Below are 20,650 nucleotides of genomic sequence, written 5' to 3'. Positions count from 1 at the left end.
TTTGATATAGTATATACATCGGACAGCTTAAAACCTCTAAGACCTGGGTCCCAGTTGGGGGGAATATTAAGTGTCAACCTCCATCTCCGGAGTTCCTTTGGAAGGCGGGGAAACTAGTGTTCATTATGTTGGGGCCATCTATACATTAACGGTGGGTACCTGTGCCAGTTGTTTGTGGTTCTCATGTTGTACCCTGTCTTGTAGGCAACCGTTTGTGGGCTATGAGTGCTAGATGGAGATAAGGGAAGGTAATGGGTGGAGGGGGTGAGAGGGGTACGTGGGTGAGACACTGTGCATGAGTATGTGGGGGTGACTGTTTGTTTAGGTTGGCATCGGCTTTTGACATTATGTATGGACAATTTTGAGAGGAAATAGTAGGAATACTGTGGTAAAAACCGAATAGAACAAAAAAAAAAACACTGATCATTTATGTTTTGCCATATTTTAAGTAGATTTGTTACAGGACATTAAGGAATGAGACCGTTGGCAACTGGATCAGTGTACAATTGTTAATAAATCAATATTCAACGTGTGTGTCTGCTCTAATAACCGCTACACCTGGCACAGATGCCTTGCTAAGCTCTACGTCCTCATACCTGTTGAACTGATACATGCTGAATTGATTCATTATCGTGGGAAGAAAGTACCATAAGTTATATCTTGCAGACTTCAGGAAAGAACATTTATTTAATTTGTGGAAAAAAACTCAAATAATCTGCCCTCTCTGATAGCAATGCAATGCTTCTAACTATTCCACCAATTAAAATAAATGAATCCTACCGTGTTGGGGCAGTTGTATGCTGATAATGCGTCATTTTTACAATATGAAAGTATCAATATGCAGCATAATATACACATCTGATGCCTACATGCATCATGTGATTCCCTCAATATATGATTTGATGCAAAATTTCTAACTTTTTTTTTTTCTTTGTATTGAACAGGAGAAACGTGAAGAGAGTACTACTGGGTGGGTTGGAAATGTAAGTACTTTTATTGAGCATTTAAAGATGCATTGCAAGTGTATATATTTCTTTAAAGGGGTACTTGCCAAGTTTTTTTACAAAGATACTGACTGATGAGTTCTAGAGCCAAGATGACCTCATGTTGTGGATTAAGGCTTTTCAGCTGCAAGTTCTTGAAGAGGTCATCTGAAAACAACTCAAAATAAACTTTACCGTGACCTTGTCAGGGTTCATGCTGCTGTATATTCATTTTTTTATGTTGATAATTGTCAATGTTTTGTCTGTCTTCAACCCACTACAATTTGAAATGTAGGAAAACCATGAGTAGATATCAAATAGATCTTGAAGTAATGTAGTCTGTAAAATGTATTGTGTGATTATAAATATTTTGTAAATGCAAATTTTTATATTTATAATTGTGTCAATATTTTTTGGACTTGAAGATACCTGTACATCAAAAGTGTTCATCTATTAACTTAGGTGTATGGTGCTCCCCGGCGTCCTGTTAGCTTGTCTGGCTGCATATGAATTGAATAAATTTTAAATCTAGCAACCCCAAAGCATAGATTGCAACGGGTTTATTTTTTGCAGATACATTTAGACATCTTCAGCTACTCTATTATAATATTTAATGTGACTGCAAACAGAGGACATCTTTCTAGGGACAGTCCCGATTGACACTGAATTTCCTAGAAAATGTATGATAGCGTATAATCTAGAACAATATTGGCACAGTAATAATTCTGATGCTTATAACAGGTGGTGTAAAAGTGACCTTTACTAGTCGTAACTAATCTCATTAAAACTGAAGACATACCTCCCAAGATGTGAAATGGACAAAGATGGACACTCTTTAATTTTAGGGGTTCGTGTGCGGCTGTGACCAGGGCCGAGGCCGCATTGTGGCATATTTGAGTACAGCAGCTGTTGGCTAATATCGAAATGTTGCCATAATTGGTATTTTTGAAACTTTAATGCATGTTTGTGTGACTCCCATAAAACTTTTTTTAAAATGTAAATCTACTGCAAGTGAGTGTCAGACAGGCGTATTTGCCTTCTGCAACTGTAGCGAGATTTATATTATACTCTTTCACTTTAACAGTACATCTGCAACCAATTTTGGAAACAGTTTTTAGAATTATTATAATTTAAATACATTTGTCTCCATATGTCATGAACGAATAGATATTTAAAAAAAAATGTTTTGTTTTGTTTTTTCTTCAGTTTGGACCTTCTGAACCGGTCTTTTCATCTGACCACAGTACTTATTATAAGATTATCAGCAACGCAGAGGGCTTCAAGCATATTCACTTCTTTAATGGAGACGCGGTAGGCAGTTCTATATAGCTACACACTCCTAGCTTCATTAAACTTGGGATAACAACATTTTTCTAGCAAACGTTCATCTCTATTATAATGTTAAAATGACACTTTGGTTACAATGTTTCCTAGAATGCTCTGCACAGTACCACTTAATTTAAGCCCTCAGGCCAACTATCATACAATGCAGATGGTAGCAGTCACTGTACATTAAAGGGTAGCTATAGTTACAATTAAAACCACACATATGTGTATGTTCTATATATAAACCCTTTCCATAATGACACTTATAATTGCATATGTTAATTTTCAACAGCCCAGAGGAAACAATATGTCTTGGCGTTGCGTATTTTCTTGCCAATTTGTGTTTGTGAAGTTGTAGGCTTCATCGTAACAAGTGCAGTGCAAGTGTCTTTATTCCAGTGGATTGAAAAACATTCAACATTCTCATTCCTCATTTAAATAGCTTTGTATCTTTCATTGTGCATAAAATGTAAACTCTGCAGTTTTTATAGACCTTAAGCAATCCGATAATGTGCTGGTTTACAAATGTATGAATAGAATGCAGTTCACAGCAAGCTACATCATAGGGTTGTTATTTTCAGAACCTAAAATCACTGAATTAAACACATAACATTGCTCTGTATGGAGAGTCCATTACAAACCAGTGTTTAATAAACGGTCAACATGCTCTACTTTTAAGTCCGTTGTATCTTGTACATTGTATCCAGCCGTAATTGACTAGGCTGCGAGAGTAGGTTGCAAGAGCTGCTTTTACAAATGATTTTCCTTAACCCCTTAAGGACCAAACTTCTGGAATAAAAGGGAATCATGACATGTCACACATGTCATGTGTCCTTAAGGGGTTAAGGAACTTGGATATTTTTTTTTTTTACCAGGATAATAACTTCACCGAACGTTATGCAAGATGGAAACCAAATAAAACGCAATGTCATCTGCTATACACTTACAGTCAATGTGGTTTCATAGCCTAAAAAAAAGTTTATTTTGTAGAGTAAGGGTATCTCTAGACTAGGTATAAGCAACCTTTGGCACTCCAGATGTTTTGGACTACACCTTCCATGATGCTTTGCCAGCATTAAGGCTGTAAGAGCATTGTGAGAGATGTGGTCCACAGCATCTGGAGTATCCCTGCTCTAGAATAACTACACACAAATCAACCCTGTCAGTGGAGGGTGGTGTGATGCCCAGATGCTCTATCACAAAAAAATTATATATAATTTTAAAAAGTGGGGTCTTTTGGACACCCCTAAAAGCTGATTCGGACCTAATGTTTATAATGTATTATAAAGAGGAAAACTTAACAATAAATGGGTCAGTTACAAAATGTTACAGGAAAAATAGGTTTAGCACCCTGCTAAAACAAATTATTGCTGTGACGTTCTGTTATACACTCAATCACACAAACAATATAGAGCTTCTAGAACAATGGGTCATTATAACAGAAAACAGGGACAGAGCGATTTGGACCCAAAATAGGGACTGTCTTTCCCTAATAAGGGACAGCTGGGAGGTATGTTAAGATGTCACTGACTGATACCAATTTATTATTTATGTTTAGGCTCCAATTCCTATAACCAGTGGAAGTTTTGAAGTAACTGGTATATCTTCGCTCACCAGTGAATTTCTGTAAGTAAAATGAAAGTCAAAGCAATCGGAAACTTACCAAAACAATATATTTCCAGTTAATCCCAAAGCATACAAATTACTTGGATATATACCTTACTAAATAATATTGAGTTAATGTTCTGTGCTCCTAATTAACAGTTATGTTTTGTAAATTGTCCATTTCTGATTTCAAAATGATGTTGAACGGGATGCACACATACTTGATAAAAAGAATATAAATGATCTTACTTGTCTTCAAACAAGACTATTCCCAAGCTTACAGTGACTATTCCCAAGCTTACATGTTCATTTATTGCTGACTCTTGGAGGTTAAAATCCTGGATCTCGTATTTTACATTCTGTATGCACTAAAGAAATTATTACATAATAATGTGTACTATATCACCAATTTAAATTTAATTAACTTACTCTAACCTTACATTTAGTCCTACTGTATAAAAATTAAAAAAAAAAAACATGAAAAGCTAATGGTAGAATCACAAAATAACTCTAATGACCTCTTCTATTCTTGGTTGGATTCGATCCTACAGCTAGATATAATTTTACCCTAACATCACAACTGACCCAAGTGACTTTTCCGATGGTTGAAAAGAAAATCCACTTCCATTTCCCAACATTCCTAACTTTTAAATAAACTCACTTAACAAGTTCCTTCTACAAATATTTTTTGGGAAACTTGCCTACAAACTCAAGATGCATCTCCATTGAAGTCAGTCTTGAGTCATCTCCAGGAGTTGATGCAACCTTTCATAAGAAAGATATATATATATATATATATATATAGGAGGAGATTTATGCAGGCAAAAAAGGTGGCAAAGTAAAGAAACAGTCGTCACAGCAACCAAAAAAATGTCTTACATTTACCACTTTGTGCCTAGGACAGTACTTGCTTTGCCTTGATATCTCACCCAAAGTGGGAAAAAATTAATTCACATAGCAACTTGCATAACTGATTAAATTAATGAATGCCGGTTGTTTTGAAGTAGCCTTCTTTCATGCTTTCACAAATCTATATGCAGCAATGGTTGATGAAAACACTAAATAAATGTTAGAAATATGACCGTTTCATGATGGACTATGGTTCATTAGAATTGTACGATTTAGAAATGTATTTGAGCCGGTATATTATTAGATTTATTTTCAGTTACTTGCCCACACCTTCTGAACTACATCCATTCCAGGTGCTTCATTTATCAAATAAACTTGCTGTACAAACCTGAAAATAAAATATCAACATTGTAAAAAGTAAATGAAAACCTGTTTCAGTTCATATATATATATATATATTTTTTTTTTTCTTATCTTTTGTTTTTAGCTATTATATAAGTAATGAAGGATTCCCGTCAAGAAGACAACTTTACAAGTAAGATAAATCTCTAGAGGTTAACAACAAATGTTAAATAATGTTCATCTGTCTTAGGGTAGGATTCAAGTACCAGATTGTCATATAAATTTAATTTTAGAATATACAAACGCAAGACGAAATCAGATTTTTCAGTAAAGAAGACTTTGATATAACCTCTACATCTGTGCGTTTAGTCTTGGTTAGCTTGTAGGCCATTAGACAATGAAAACCCGAACGAAGACTTTAAATAAATGTGTAGGAAATATGTTAGAATTCTGTTTCTGCATGCAAATATTAGCGGATAGAAGTACCTATTTTACAGTGTTATGATTTTGTTTTTACCAGCCCACTGCCTCTTCCATCTGTGTGCAAAGCAACCTTTAGAAGAAAATAGCACAGCATTATAATGTCTTGTGTTTGAATTTCTCTAATTCAGTAAAGTTCTAGGTCCTATATGAGAGTTCTCTAGGTTTCCAAGTTGTTTGAGCACAAAGTCCATTCGTTTCAAATTCCCTTTAAAAATATTCTAACAAAAAAAACAACCCTAACTGATTTGGCTTTTTGTGACCTAAAATTCACACTTTAGTGACTATCTCTGTAAATGTACATTTGTACTATTCACAAACCTTATGCTGCCTATATTTGACACTGATCATAATCCTATAGTAGTATAATCAACAGAGGGAGGAAGAATGAGATGACTTTGATGGCTATATTTATATTTGGGGAAAAAAGATAAAATTTGGGGGCAAAGTGTTAAAGGGACACTAAAGGCACTCAGACCACTTCAGTTCTTTGAAGTGGTCTGGTGCACTGTCCAAGGTCCCTTAACCCTGAGCAGGTAAGTATTGCAGTTTTTAATAAACTGCAATAATTACTTGCTAGGGGTTAACTCAGCCACTAGAGGGAATTCCGAGCTATTAGGCAACTTTTGGACGTCCAGCATCGCCCCAAAACCACATAGGAAAGCATTGAATAATGCTTTCCTATGGGGAAATCCTAATGCGAGTGCGGCCACTCATCCTACAACTTTTCTTGTATGTTTGTAAATCAAGAAGAGTTGTAAAGATTTTAGCACATTAATTACATCTCATATGAAAATGCATAATTGATTGTTTTTATTGATTTAATCCACCGCTGATTAGAACTTTGCTTTCCATAGGATAAAAGTGGGTGGTGGAACAAGTAACCCTGAATGTATCACCTGCCAGTTACGCTCAGAAAGATGCCAAAGATATGCTGCATTCTTCAGCCAAAATGCAAAGTATTATTTATTAACCTGCAGTGGTGAGTGTTCATCAGGCTATAAAGCCTCTTTTTATTAGTGATGATGTCAGAGTATTTCACCAGGAAAGGTACATTTAGTGAGAACATCCTGGGATCTAGATTTATGACCCATCATAATGGTACTCCTTTTATGAACCTCGGATGAGTTGAACTTGCTAGGGAAAGAACATGTCACTCTGACATACTTCAAGTGGCAGTAAGTATAGTTACATAAACTAACAATAAAATTGTTAGTCAAGTACAATATCTGGGTCAAGCATGATCACACATCCTCTCCTTTATGGGTAAATTAATGCAACCAACCTTTTATTTGCTTTCATTCCTTTGTCTTGGCCATGTCCTGAAATTCAATTTTTTTTTTCTGGACTTTTTTTTTTATAATTCCTTCCATATTGCCAACCCCACCATACACTTTTGCACTTTTTTTATAATTTCTTATTGTCCTTTTCTCTTTCCTTAGATTGAGCCTCCCTTTTGCATTTTTCTGTTTTATATTAATGTTATTTTTTGTTAAACTTGTGCATTTGGTTTCAAATAAATTGTGCTTCATCCCAATTTTGGGCAATCTGTGATTTGTCCAAAATCCCAAACTCCAAAATGCTACATGGACAAATCGCGAAACAACTGAAACGTACAATGAACTAAAATGTTTCATTTGTTTAATAATTTGGAATTCCAACTTTTGGGCAAAAATAAATAAATAAAAAAAATCACTGATGGAAAAATGATCTAGATTTTTGTTCACAGATCAAGTGAGAAGTGACCGATAGAGGAGTAAAAAAGTAAATTTTATAATTAATCACTTCTCATTTGATTTGAGAACCAAGCAGGGTACTGCTGAATATATACATAATATTTATACCTTGCTGTACGCTGGCTCATTTTCATTCCATTTTGGTTAATCCAAATCATTTTTGCTAAACGCTTGTATGGATAAAATTCATCCGAAACACCGTACGAACAAATCCCAAATCACCAGAAACTATTTTGACACATTCAGATGAACCAAACTTGTTATGGTTGTGCACAAGTCTAATTGTTGTATGTTTATTTAGATTCAAAATATTTTGCAAATGTTTTTGCATGCTTTTACTGCTGGGAATAGAGTATGTCATTTTTTAGATTTTTAGAACATTATTTTTTAGAGTATACCATTGCTCTATAAAATGTTGTTAGAGAACAAAAAAAATGATTAGATTGGTTAAGGATGTACCTACCTATTTTCCCCTGTAATTTCTGTATTTTTGATTTGTTTTTTTCCTTTTTATTGTTTTTTTTTGTTGTTGTTTTTTTGTTTGCCCACTGGGAGACCTCTTGTTTTTCAAGGGTCACATTAATCTTGCACATTTTAGGATCTCTCCATTATGCGTAACAGCAAGTAACATTGTGCATCAATAATCATGGTGTCAATTATTTCCCCCAAACCTCACACAGTATTCCACGAGCTTATGCGTGTAGTCCAGTTTTGAATATTTAGTAGTTAGCCATCTCAGAGCTGAATTTTTACCTTAACAATCTTACCCATATTTCTCAAGCATCTTTTCTCTCCTATGAAAACTGAAGAGTCTGCTTTGTGTATTGATGTTTTTATTAACCATTTCATTCCAAAAAAGTGCTTATATGTAAAGGTAGTCTAAAGGCTAGTGTTCTCTGCTCTTGCTTTCAAAACCTATTTATGGTGGTATAACTGCTCATTTTTGTAGCAGCTTTTTTACTCATTTACTACTTTTACTGATGACCCAAAGTAAATAACATTATTAACAAAATTACCATTTTTGTTTTCCAACAGGGCCAGGATTACCAATGTATACCTTGCACAACACAAGTAACTATAACGGTAAGCAATAGCTCTCATTCCACTCCCCCGAGGGAATATGGTGTATATACAGGGTGACCACAAACTGCTAAGTGCTGCTAATATGTACATTAGTTGGAATATACAACAGACAAGAGGTCACCCATTGAGACTGTAAGAAAAGTGTTTTAACTTGCAGCAGAGGAAAGGGTTCTTTATAAAAAGGACAATGAAGATGTGGAGTTTTCTACCTTAAGGGGGGTTGTCTTATTAGATTCGATAGATTTTTTTTATTTTTTATTTTTTTAAGAACTGGATGTATTTTTGCAGAAACAGAATATTCAAGGATATAATGTATGTGAACAGGTTGTTTGGCCAATGAGAGTTCTGACTTGCCATCATTTTTTCTTTTTCATTTTTGTGGCCTTATTGGATATTGCTATAATTGGGATGTTTTGCCTTCTTTTGCATCAATAGCATAAAGGAATAGGTTTTAAATGTCGAGCATTGTGGGCTGTAGTCTTTATTTCGACCTAGATTACTACCGGTATGTAGTTATGGAACGTTCACACCTAAAGTCTCTGCGTCACTGGCAGTTGAAACAGCCAAAGTTTAGAAATCGATCTATTTTAGGAAATTGTCTCTTTTGAAAAATAAATAAATATAAATTAACTGTCCCAGACAAAGACATTATTTTTTTTATTTTTTTGCCTTCCAGCTTTGTTTTAAAGAAACACACCAAACACCATAACTAATACAGCCTGTTACTGCCCTGCCACCCCTCCCCAAAGTAGTCCAGCCATTTAAGAACAGTTTGACAACTTGCCTAGGTCCCATGGGGTGCCCGTCTCCACTTCCCCAGAAGCTGTTGGCTCCTGCAAGGAATGCACATCTGGCTCATTGACTGAAAGCATCTGTTGTGCACTCTGAGCCAATAAGCACAGCTGTGATAAGATTAGTGGCCGGAGCTTCCAGCCACAGTGGATGAGGCCAAGGGCAATCATTGGGCGCCATTCTTATACTGTTTGACTACTAACTGTGGATGATGCAAAGGCACGCCAGGCTGTAGAGTTGATGGTGTTTTGGAGTAGGTCTTCAACTCTGAGCACAAATATTTTGTTCTGCTAGTCGGTGAGAAACTGATCACTACAGGATTATTTACTACATTTACATCATTTCACATATCAATGTGAGTTTATTTTGTTTTTATATTAATATAAGTCAGCAATGATTTCCAATGCCTTTGATATTTTGTTTTTAAGAATTGAATGTTCTGGAAGATAACGAAGCTTTGAAGATTTTATTAGATGATATTCAGATGCCAACAAAACAGAACAAAACCATTAATTTGCATGGATTTGGTAAGTCTACATGATTCATGTAAATTCCAGATGTTTTCACTACACATTTTCTCTTAAGTCCCACAAAGTTGTTGCACCAATTTAGTCTTCTGACTTTCAACTCACAAATGCAATTGTTGAAACCAGTGGTGTACATACCGCTGTCACAGGGGTTGCACTTGTGACCAGGCCCATCACTGGTAAACCAATCTTAACACACTATTAAACATTCTTAGATTAAATTTCATGCCAAATGAGTTCTGTGTTTTGAAACTCCGGCCATTCTTATGTCTCCATGTAAAATGTGTGCCCTTGGATTTTCATTCTTATCCTATTAATAAGGTTAAAAATGAAGTACACTCTTAGTCCTTTCATGGCTTATACCACTGTTTTTACAGTAGTGTTATAGTTGTTGTGGTAGCTGCAATGAAGATATCTTGTGAAAGTTTGTACAATTTCTCTTTTTGTTTTTTTCTTTTCATCTGCCAATTACTTACTCTGTAAGTGACTCTTTGCCAATACCATTTTCAGTGTTTGTGTGATTGTTATGTGGTTTACAGGAGAGAAAAGGACCTTTTTTTTTTTCTTTAAATGTAAAAATGAAAAACAAGAGAAAGAAGAGACTTTCTTCAATTACATGTTCTAAATTTATTGCGTTGATGCTGGTAGTTGCTTTCCTGGAAGTAAGCACTCGTTGTCAGTTCTGTGTCTCCTGTTGACCACCGGGCAAGCTAACCATAAGGGAATCATAAAACCTAATTGTATATGGAAATCTTTTGTTTACAGTTTTTGATTAGCAAGTATCACTTTGTTTGCTGTCAGTTTTTAAACGTTCCTTATTAAAAAAAAAAAAAAAAAAAATATTTCTATAAGACACAGGATGTTTTTGAATGGATGTGCATGGACTTGTAATATTAAAGCTAAAACTTAATTTAATTCGTCATTGTATTATTCTTTAAAATGGCTGTCTTTTGTGTTTAGAGTTGTGGTATCAGATGATCCTACCCCCGCATTTTGATGAAAAAAAGAAATACGCTTTGCTGATTGATGTGTATGTACTCTAGAATTACTGCTAAACTAAATTGTGCATTCTAAAAATCTTATTTTTTTTATTGTTTTATAAATTAATAAACACGACAGTAAAAAATACAAAATTTTCAAATACCCGAATTTTCCTATTCTCTGTTTTGACCCTAATGTTGGCAAATTCCTAGGTATTTCTCCACAATACCAGTTTTAGAGCAATTAAACTACAAGATGGCTAAAATTGCCATATTAGAAATATTCTTGAATTCTTATATTTTTTCCAATTTAGTTCATCTACTCTTAACTCAGTCCATCAGTCTGTAATGTCTTCATATACTAAATGGTTTTTACAGTATTAATTTGGAACTGGACATTTTTAAATGAAGTTCTTCTTCACTATAAGTAATGAGTGAAACACAGGCCATAATCGGCTAATAAACATATTTCCATTCTTAGATACGCTGGCCCTTGCAGTCAAAAAGTTGACCAGTACTTTCGCCTGAATTGGGCCACATATCTTGCTAGCACTGAGAAGGTTATTGTGGCGAGTTTTGATGGTCGAGGGAGTGGATACCAAGGCGATAAGATCATGCACCAACTAAATCACCGGCTTGGAACAGTAGAAATAGAAGATCAAATAGCAGCAGTCAAGTGAGTGGAAACATTAAACGTTTAAAAAAGGCTGAACTTGATGGTAGCATCTTTTCAGCCTATGTAACGTGTCAAGTGTTATTGCTTATTCCTGGATATTATGTCAAAGTGAGAAAAGATGTAATCATGTACAATATATATATATATATATATATATATATATATATATATATATATATATATATACAAAAGTGTGAAAAATTGGGACAGTGTCGGATATAGTGGCAGGATGAAGTAGCCAACCGAACGTGAAGCATGAAAGTGAGAATACGTTTTAGGTGCAGCAAACATTCATAGGTAACATGACTTGAGAATTATCAAGTGAGTCAGTACTGATCTGCAGAATATTTGCTGTATGCTTTTATCAGTCAATGTTGTTTTCAGGTTATATGCTTTACATGTTATGTGGTTGTACTCCCACTGGTCACAAGAGAGGTTTATCTAGAATTCTATAGCTTGCTGTTGGCTTCTCCTAAGAAAATACCATCTAGTCCATTGCTAAATAAAGCTCTCTCTAGCCTGGCCATTGACATTCAGTGATTGACTTTATAATACCATTCAGTACTCATTGAATTGGACTTCAGAGACATAAAAGCATGACTCAAATGGATCTTTGGTTTCTCTCATTCGTAAAAGAAATACTCGATGTAAGGGTAATAACACACTATCTGATCGGTGTTCGATCAGGGTCATCTCATCTTCTCATAAATTTTTGTTCACTAAATTACGTTGAGAAATATTGCCATATAAAAGTACCTATCTTGATGGGTAAATTGATATTATTGTATTCCTGTAGCCACAATGCCCTCCATAACATCCGAGTGGGGTGCTAGCAAGAATGACAAACCATGATACATGGAAAAACATTGGAGACCCTGGGAATTGTCAGAAGCTGACCATGACTTTTTATATTTTTACACCAAAAAGCTGAAGTAGAAAAATAGCTGTCAGTAATAAACAGAGAGGTGAGCACTTACTCCAAAGTAGGGTGCTACGAGCAGTCTGTGCAAACTGGGAGACTATAAAAATAGCTGAAGTGGATAATTTTAACATGCAATTTGCAATCAGTCAAAAACATTTTCTAGTTAAGTAAATGATCCTACAAAAAACAATTAAATGGCTTATTTTGTTAGAGTACAGGATTTTAATTTTTTTTTACATATTTTTTTAATTGAGGCAGACTCTTATTAATGACTCTTGTATATCATGGCAATTCTATAATTGAGCACTAAACTTGAATGTGTTTTTAATTTAATTTTAGACATTTTACAGACCTAGGTTTTGTTGATGAAAAAAGAATTGCTATTTGGGGATGGGTGAGTATATATGTATACATCCTTGGTATCCACAGGTAAACTTGATAATTATATTTGTTTAGTTATACATGAACACTAATTTTGTCAGAACTTGATTTCATAAACGTTTCCATTTACCATGAGGCCTAGTTCAAAACTAATGTTGTGATGATATTATCTTTATTATTATTATTGCTAGCACGTATATGTATATAGTGCTAACATATTTTGCAGCCTTTTACAATTATAGCAAGGGTATATATGAAAACAAGTAATGGATATACAAAAATTAAGAGACAAGAGGTGTAGAAGGCCCTGATCCAATGAGCTTAAAATCTGAGGAAGTGTGCACAAGAAATGATTGATAGAGAAGATGCCTGTGTCGAAATAAGTTAGTTAAAGTGTTGTGCTCAGGATCAGTGAGAAATATCCATGCTAGCTAATACTGAATCAAAGTACTACATCATGTATAAAGATGTAGCTTGATCTAAAAACCTAAAATGTAAATATAGGTATATACATATGTCTAAGGACTTAAGACCACACTGCGGTGGTTCAGTGGTAAGTATTAAATAAATATAACAGAGAATCAAATGACAAAATAAAGCCGGTTCCTGCAAAAACGGTCTATTCACTTGTGTCACCAAGTACAGTCCCCTACTCTGGACAAAACGTACCACATTCCAGATATCCTAGGTGAAGCTGGGCACAAGTCAAGACGAATCTTCCAAGTCTGTTAGAAAAGTGAAAGCTTCTTCAGGGGATGTGGCCATACAGATTTCTTCCTCCTGATAGACCACCAATTTCCACAGAGCAGTCCAGCAATACGTCATGTGAACATCTAGCAACTACTTTGTAATGGATTACAAGAAACTTCCTCCATAATGGTGTGGAATAGTGTACAATTTGGAAGAATGTGAGGTGATGCGATTCAAAGTCAAGAGGTGCCTTCTCCTGGAATATTTTAATTAGCCTTTGCTGGTCTAAGAGTAACAACTAAATATAATGTATCTTGGAGAAGTTGTTGGGTCTTGAGGAGACCTGACAATGTGGTAGGCCCTGTATGTTATCTGTTTAACTTGTTTCTTAGGCATCACTGAGGCCATTAGCCTTTAAAGAACATGGGGGAGTTTTTGTGGCGTTACTAAATCCAATACCCCTCTAATATTACTAGTAGAGTAAGGTTAAAGTGTGAAGCTTGTAACTGTATGGTTTCCTCTAGAACAGATAGGTCCTTCTTAAGGTCAAACACCTCCTTTTCATTTGCTTGAACTCTGTCCATTACCAATTTTCTATAGATTTGAGATTGTTTAGTAGCAAGGGCCGTCCTCAATGTATTTGTGAAAGTACCTGTCTTAGGTTGAATGGTTCTGCTATCTACAGTAGCCTGCATACCAAATTTGTCATTCAAAGGGGTAGCTGGGGCTTCCATATCAGCAGGGCCTGCTACCTTCATATGTGGGATACAATGGAGCAGCCTGCAAATATCTCTAGCTTAATTTGGGGCTACAAGTGGTGTCTTCTGTTTTCTACATCCCATCTACATAGAGGCTAGATCCCTCGTGCAGAGAGGTAAGTATGCTCTCCAATCTAACTCTCGCGGGAAATCTTCTGCAACCCGCAGGCATCCAGGCCGTGGCTTCCGTGGCAATTTGGTGTGTTATGGGTAAAAGAAGTGCATCAATATAATCCTTGGTTATATCTGGCACAACTGAATTTTGATGGCTGTGAATTATCTTGTAAATAGCCAGGTGAATTAGTTTGGTCCTGGAGCAGTAAAATATGATGTGTGAGTGGTATGAATGCTAGGCCCCATCCCCTAAATATATTTAGTTCCTCCTCTTTTTCCATTTTTTTCAGTCCTGTGTAATAATTTATATATATGTGTTTTGTTTTAATCTATTCTTCCTTCTTTCAGTCCTATGGAGGATATGTAAGTTCGATGGTTCTTGGCTATGGAAGTGGGCTGTTTAAATGTGGCATTGCTGTTGCCCCTGTATCAAGTTGGGAATATTATGGTACAAGTTAATTTTACTGCTAATTATTTAACAATGAATATGATTCACATTGTGAAATGTAGAAACTTTTTTATAATAATACATTTAAAATTAAAAGCACTTTCTATTTTTTTTTTCATTTGCATATTTTTCAGAACAGAATGTTCTATTGGACAATGGGATTTTCAGAGTTGTTAATTGACTGGGGAAATGTGGACATGTGAATGGGCCAGGGGATTCGAGTCCTGATCCATTAAAGGAACACTATAGTCACCCAGACCTATAAAATCTCAGTGAAGTGGTCTGGGTGCAATGTCCCCTTTCTTCTTAACCCTGCAATGTTAAATATTGCCATTTTTGGGGATCTGCAAAGTTTACATTGCAGGGTTTAATTAACCACTTGTGGCTGTTGGTATGACCGCTACTAGAGGAGCTTCTGCTGCACTGGCCACGTAAAACCTGGTCACATGATACCGCTGGCCCATAGGAAAGCATTGACTCAATATATTACCCAACTTAAAGTAATTAAGTAAACCATTTATGTATTACAATTTTATTGCATCGGGTGGGGTGGAGGACTAAAAATGAATAAAGACCGGGGTAATACAGCTTTATGAATTCAGATTTGTATTCTTTGCGCTATAGTGTTCCTTAAAGTATTTTATATAGCTATCTCACGACACAGGCAATGGAAACAGGAGTACATGAAGCCAATGAATTACTAATCAGTATGACGTTCACCCAGTATAAGGTCCACCACTTATTTTACCGCACATTCTCACAGTAAATATGACAAAGGGCCAAGAAGGGGGGTGCGTTGGGGCATTTGCACATTCCCTATTGCAGCAACAGGGCCCCCTGTTTAGTACCTTCTCATCATGCCAAGCATGGTTTGGTTAAAAACACAATAGGTTACTACCTCTGACTTTAGTATAGGATATAGGAATATAAATAAAATAGAATTTTAGGAAACCTTTTCCGATGGTGGGTTTAACCCCGAAGACAGTGCCTGATTGCTCTGCCCCTTCACTTCTGCTCTATGTCTGTGGCTTCAATCAAGCTTTAAAAGAAGGAAAACTACTACAACAAGAGGACATAGTCTTAAATTAGAGGGGTAATGGTTTAAAAATATCAGGAAATATTACTTTAGTGAGAGAGCATTGGGTGCATGGAATAGCCTTCCAGGTGAAGTGGTAGAGGTTAACACAGTGAGGGAGTTTCAACATGCCTCGGATATGCATAAGGCTATCCTAGATATAAGGAACTAATGAAAGTATTTAGAAAATTGGGCAGACTAGATGGGCTGAATTGCTGTTATCTGCAGTCACATTCTATGTTTCTACGTATCTTTTTCACTTTCAACAATGGGGAGCTACTGTACAGCAAGCACTCTCTGGTGGCCAGAGTGTCCCTTTTTAATACTTGAAAATGTATTTAAAGCACCAACAAGTGTTTTAAATTTCTTGATTTTATTTAGTTTTACTTGTTTTTAATTCAAAGATTAAGTTCTTCATGGTTTGACTGAAATAAAAAAAAATCAAATGCTTTCAATCGATGTTCAAAGAAAACAAAGTGTAATTATCTACGTTATACAATTCTATAATTCTTTTAAATTAAGAATGTTTTTCAGCAGAGTTTCTAGCCACTAACCAATGTGGTGCGGTGGCTGAAACTGACTTGGGAAAAATTGCCAAATTCAATATTTACCAAATTGGCTATCACCACAGCTCACTGTTAAGCAGTTAAAGTCGATCTCACTTGAGAGCAGTGCTGCCTAAACTGGCTGAGATGAGCATGATGGGAAATTTCCTTAAAACAACATGGGTGCAAAAATTAGCCCTTATGCTTATGGGGATAGAAATGATTACCTGGGTTTTTCATTTTCTCAGTTTTATCTTCATTTCATTCCAGCCAGAGTCTGGTGAATCATATTCAGCCAGGTTACACTTCAAATTTAATGTACATAACAATTTTGTTAAAATTAAGCAAATTTCTTCATACAGTTAATGTTTTTTTATATTTTTTTTAATCCACAACAGATTCTATTTACACAGAGAGATATATGGGTCTTCCTACACCAGAAGATAACCTTGACAACTATCTGGTAAGAAAAAAGGCTTTTCTGTTACCCATTGTGTATGTTCGAGACAGAATGTTCCTTTGCAAGAGAATCTGATTCAGCTGCCTACACAGAATGCCACTGACTAATGTCATTCTCTCTCGAAGGTAGAAAAAAAAGTATATAAATGGATCTTTTTTTTAAATTTGTACAGATAAATCTGAACGGTCATGTTTGATATGACCTGATTATTTATTTTATTTATTTAAAAGAACACTACAGTGTTATGGAAAACAAACCTGTATTCCTAATGTTATAATTCTCTCCTCACTTGCCTTTTTTCCAGCACAGAGACTCACTCGGTGCTGCCGCCCACTCATCCATCCAATATGTCATACTGGAGGCTTTGCTGTCTTGATGCTTGTCCAATGTAAAGATTCCCATATGAGCTTCATATGAGCTTCCCAGCATTTGATAATGCAAACATCACAGAACCAAGTCAGACTTGGTTCTCAAAGTGGAAGCACCTCTAGTAGTTGTCAGGAAGACAGCCTTTAGAGGCATGTTTAGCCATGCATGGTTAAAGCATCAGTGCCAGGATTACTGCACCCAGGCCACATCATCGAGGCCTGGTCACCACTGGAAGCTTATTGCAGAGAGCACCAGTGAATGCTTCAGTAGCACACCACACCTTCTAGCCTTCTTGTTGGTGATGATGAGAAATGTTTTTTCTTCCAACGTCTCTGGATATATATTTTTTCCACTGTCCATGAGGATCTGTGTGAATATATCAGTAACATTTTTGTTGTTTTTTATGGTTTCACGGTTTTTAAAACCAGAACCAGTTGTAGTTCTATCTATAGATCTCTTTTTTTGGGCACCACTGATGAATACAAACCTCTTGAATGGTCTCATTTGGCTGCAGAGATAATTAGATGGCACCCTGCCAATTTAATGTTGGTTGATCACAAACTGGTTACACGCATTTTGCTTCAACAGAAGCTCTCATTGTGTCATTTTACTTAATCTTGCATGGTAAAGAAAAGTTTGTGAAGTCAGTTGCTTATTCATCTTAAACAATGAGCACCAGAACCGTGTATGCTTGGCAATTATCCTTTGATCTAATTAAATTGCCAGGAGTTTAAATGAATATAAAATATGGCATATCGGAGTGTACACATTTTTAAATATCTTTTTGGAGATACTACAGCTCAAATCAATTTCCTTTGCTGAAAATCCAACTCCATAATACAGGCTACATAATGTAAAAAATAATTCCATGATTCCATAATTCTTTAGGCTATTCTACAGCTTGGGCGATATTTTCTATTGTGTGTAATAATACTAAAAATGAAATATTTAGCATGACAGTATTTTTCCCTACACAATATATACTTCATGGAAATATTATTCTCTTGTCTATCAACTGTGCAAATTATCTGACTCAGAGACTGCTGTAGAGTAGATTTCCTGGTTAGAAAGGTGAATCTGTTGAACATACCTGGTAATGGCACCAGAGGGTGCTAAAACACAAACGGAAAACATCAATAATGTGTTTATTCTAAAGTGTTGGCTACAAATAAATCCATATGATAAAACAATGGTATTTATTAAAATGTCATCTTGTTGTCTGTTTAGTTGCATTTATAGCACACTGAGTCACTAACCCTGAACAACTAATAGCTGTTATAAGCATTAGATTACTACTGAAATTCTGTTGCCTGTTTGTAACATGCAAGACCTATGAATGATTCCATTTATTCTCTTCTTGCGCAGAACTCAACAGTCATGTCTAGAGCAAAGAACTTTAAGGATGTTGAATACCTTCTTATACATGGCACAGCAGATGGTAAGGCTTTAAAAAATATGCTGTGCAGCACTAGCAATATATTTGTAACATCGGAACTGTCAACACACAGAGCTAATGGCTAAAAGAGAATCATTTGTATTCAACAAAAATAGTTACGTTGATAATGTTACAAACATACTATGAATGGTCATTTTCAATTTAAAACGCCCTACTTTTGATGCATACACTCTTCATATAAAGGGTGTTTGGCTTCAACAAAATAATAGGTCAAAAATGATATGTTTAGATGTTCTACAATGTCCATTATTTTCTACTCCTCTGCCTCCTCTCTAGGCAAATTGGTAGCTTTAGTAAGTTGACAAATTATGTTATCTATAAATTACAGAGAGCTGAGTGCAATGCAGAGCTAACCATACCACAAACAGAACAGAGAAAAAACACATAGGACCGCGAATAATGAGGAGATAACCAAACTATTCCACAGAACAAGTCAACCCAAGGGAGGGGGGGGGGGGGTAGGAGGGAGGAGGGGGTAGGAGGGGAGGGGGTGTTTGGAGGCTGCTTGTGAGGTTGCATGTTTGGGGGTAGGGGAAGACTGCCTGTGTGGAGAGACTGTGTATGAGATTTTGTATGTGTGCGGGGAGTATCTGGATGGAAGGGAGACTGCTTGAGTTCTATGAAAGGGACTGTTTGCTGTTTAGTGTGTGCATGTGGAGAGGCCTGTGTGTGGATAGGGTTTGTAGTATATGGGTGGCCAGTAAGGAAAATACTTTGATCTAACCTGTTGTCATTAGCCCATGGTCATTGTGGCCCACTTGACATTTGCCCAGTGGCTAGTCCAGGCTTGGATCCCATATAGGTTGCCTGTCGACCTAGTTTAAAAATGTAAGTAATGATCACAACTATATATTTGTATACATACAACCATTCTATTTCTTTCCCCTTAGATAATGTCCATTTTCAGCAGGCTGCTCAGATTTCAAAGGCTCTTGTTGATAATCAGGTGGATTTTGAAACAATGGTATGGTTTTTGTTTTGGTTTTTTTTGGGTTTTTTTCTTCTTCTTTTTAATGCTTTAGTTGCTCTCAATTAACATTGAAAATTGTTATTTTAATGTTAACAGTTTTCAATAGGTTTGTTAACTAAAACAGAAAGGTGTTTTATTGATGACTCCACCTGAATTTGTTAACTATCCCATTTAAATTAATACCAGTATTTTGCCGATCTAATTCAAATGGGGCAGGTAATAATTTGCACAATTAATGTTCTAATCCTATCAGTTTAACAGTTCAATTCCATGGCTACAATTCAACAACTTATTCTAAAATCTCAGGATGATACAAATTTTTCTGGAAAGCTTTAGAACACAGAGTACTGTATTTTGTTAAGCAGATAATTCTATTTTTGTGTCAACAAAACTGGTTTGTTTTGGATTAGCATACCCCAGTTTTGCAAGTGGTGAGGTTTCTGCTGTGTGTGCATCCGTGCACATATTTCGTATGTTTGTTTGTTTGGTCTATTTTAATTGTTTTCATTCATTTTCATTTCTAGTGGTACACAGACAAAGATCATGCAATATCAGGACTTGCAAACAGACATATATACATCCACATGAGCCATTTTCTAAAGCAGTGCTTTAATCTACAGTAGTTCAATCACTCCTGCCACCTAGTTCTTCTGTTTACCAAAGACAGACAATTTTCTGTGATTTATCCATGTCCTGTGAGGATTATAATCCAATATATGTAAGCAACCAAAAGAAATAATGATACCAAAGATCGATGAAGCAAGGTGGACCACAAAGAAACATCGGAACGGCTGACACAGGGCCATGGCTCGTGCAAACTGGTACTTGATGAATAGGGAACACATTTGTGCCTGCTGACACTTTGTTTTCAGTGTTGCAAAAGACTTGATTCGTCGAATGAGAATCTTATTCTTATTAAGTGTTCACCATTGCCTTAGTCTAAACACTAATTTAAAGGACATTAAATGCAGGAGTGGTGTACTTGGTTTAATATGCTTGACATTACATTTCCTTTTCATTTGAAGGTGTACAGAGCCTCTTATGTCAACACTTGATATGTAGACAGAGACAAACCATTATTTT

General features: G+C 35.8%; 1 protein-coding gene across 1 annotated transcript in view; it reads left to right on the top strand.

Moving 5' to 3' along the window:
• The window catches only part of DPP4 (dipeptidyl peptidase 4), a 72,279-nt gene extending 51,854 nt beyond the window's left edge, over positions 1 to 20,425 (top strand). The window contains exons 13-27 of the mRNA XM_063428616.1: positions 945 to 983; positions 2,190 to 2,294; positions 3,868 to 3,935; positions 5,251 to 5,298; positions 6,443 to 6,567; positions 8,357 to 8,404; positions 9,625 to 9,723; positions 10,684 to 10,753; positions 11,185 to 11,379; positions 12,641 to 12,695; positions 14,593 to 14,692; positions 16,711 to 16,775; positions 18,507 to 18,579; positions 19,488 to 19,561; positions 20,092 to 20,425. Of these exons, the coding sequence (XP_063284686.1) occupies positions 945 to 983; positions 2,190 to 2,294; positions 3,868 to 3,935; positions 5,251 to 5,298; positions 6,443 to 6,567; positions 8,357 to 8,404; positions 9,625 to 9,723; positions 10,684 to 10,753; positions 11,185 to 11,379; positions 12,641 to 12,695; positions 14,593 to 14,692; positions 16,711 to 16,775; positions 18,507 to 18,579; positions 19,488 to 19,561; positions 20,092 to 20,190 (1,263 nt within the window). The 3' untranslated portion in view covers positions 20,191 to 20,425. The remainder of the gene's footprint in view (positions 1 to 944; positions 984 to 2,189; positions 2,295 to 3,867; positions 3,936 to 5,250; positions 5,299 to 6,442; positions 6,568 to 8,356; positions 8,405 to 9,624; positions 9,724 to 10,683; positions 10,754 to 11,184; positions 11,380 to 12,640; positions 12,696 to 14,592; positions 14,693 to 16,710; positions 16,776 to 18,506; positions 18,580 to 19,487; positions 19,562 to 20,091) is intronic.
• Positions 20,426 to 20,650: the final 225 nt, after the last annotated feature.

The sequence above is a fragment of the Pelobates fuscus genome, chromosome 8 (genome assembly GCF_036172605.1).
Source record: "Pelobates fuscus isolate aPelFus1 chromosome 8, aPelFus1.pri, whole genome shotgun sequence".
NCBI lineage: Eukaryota > Metazoa > Chordata > Amphibia > Anura > Pelobatidae > Pelobates > Pelobates fuscus.
The sequence above is the reverse complement of the archived record's forward strand: the minus strand, read 5'-3'. Positions and strand labels throughout refer to the sequence as shown.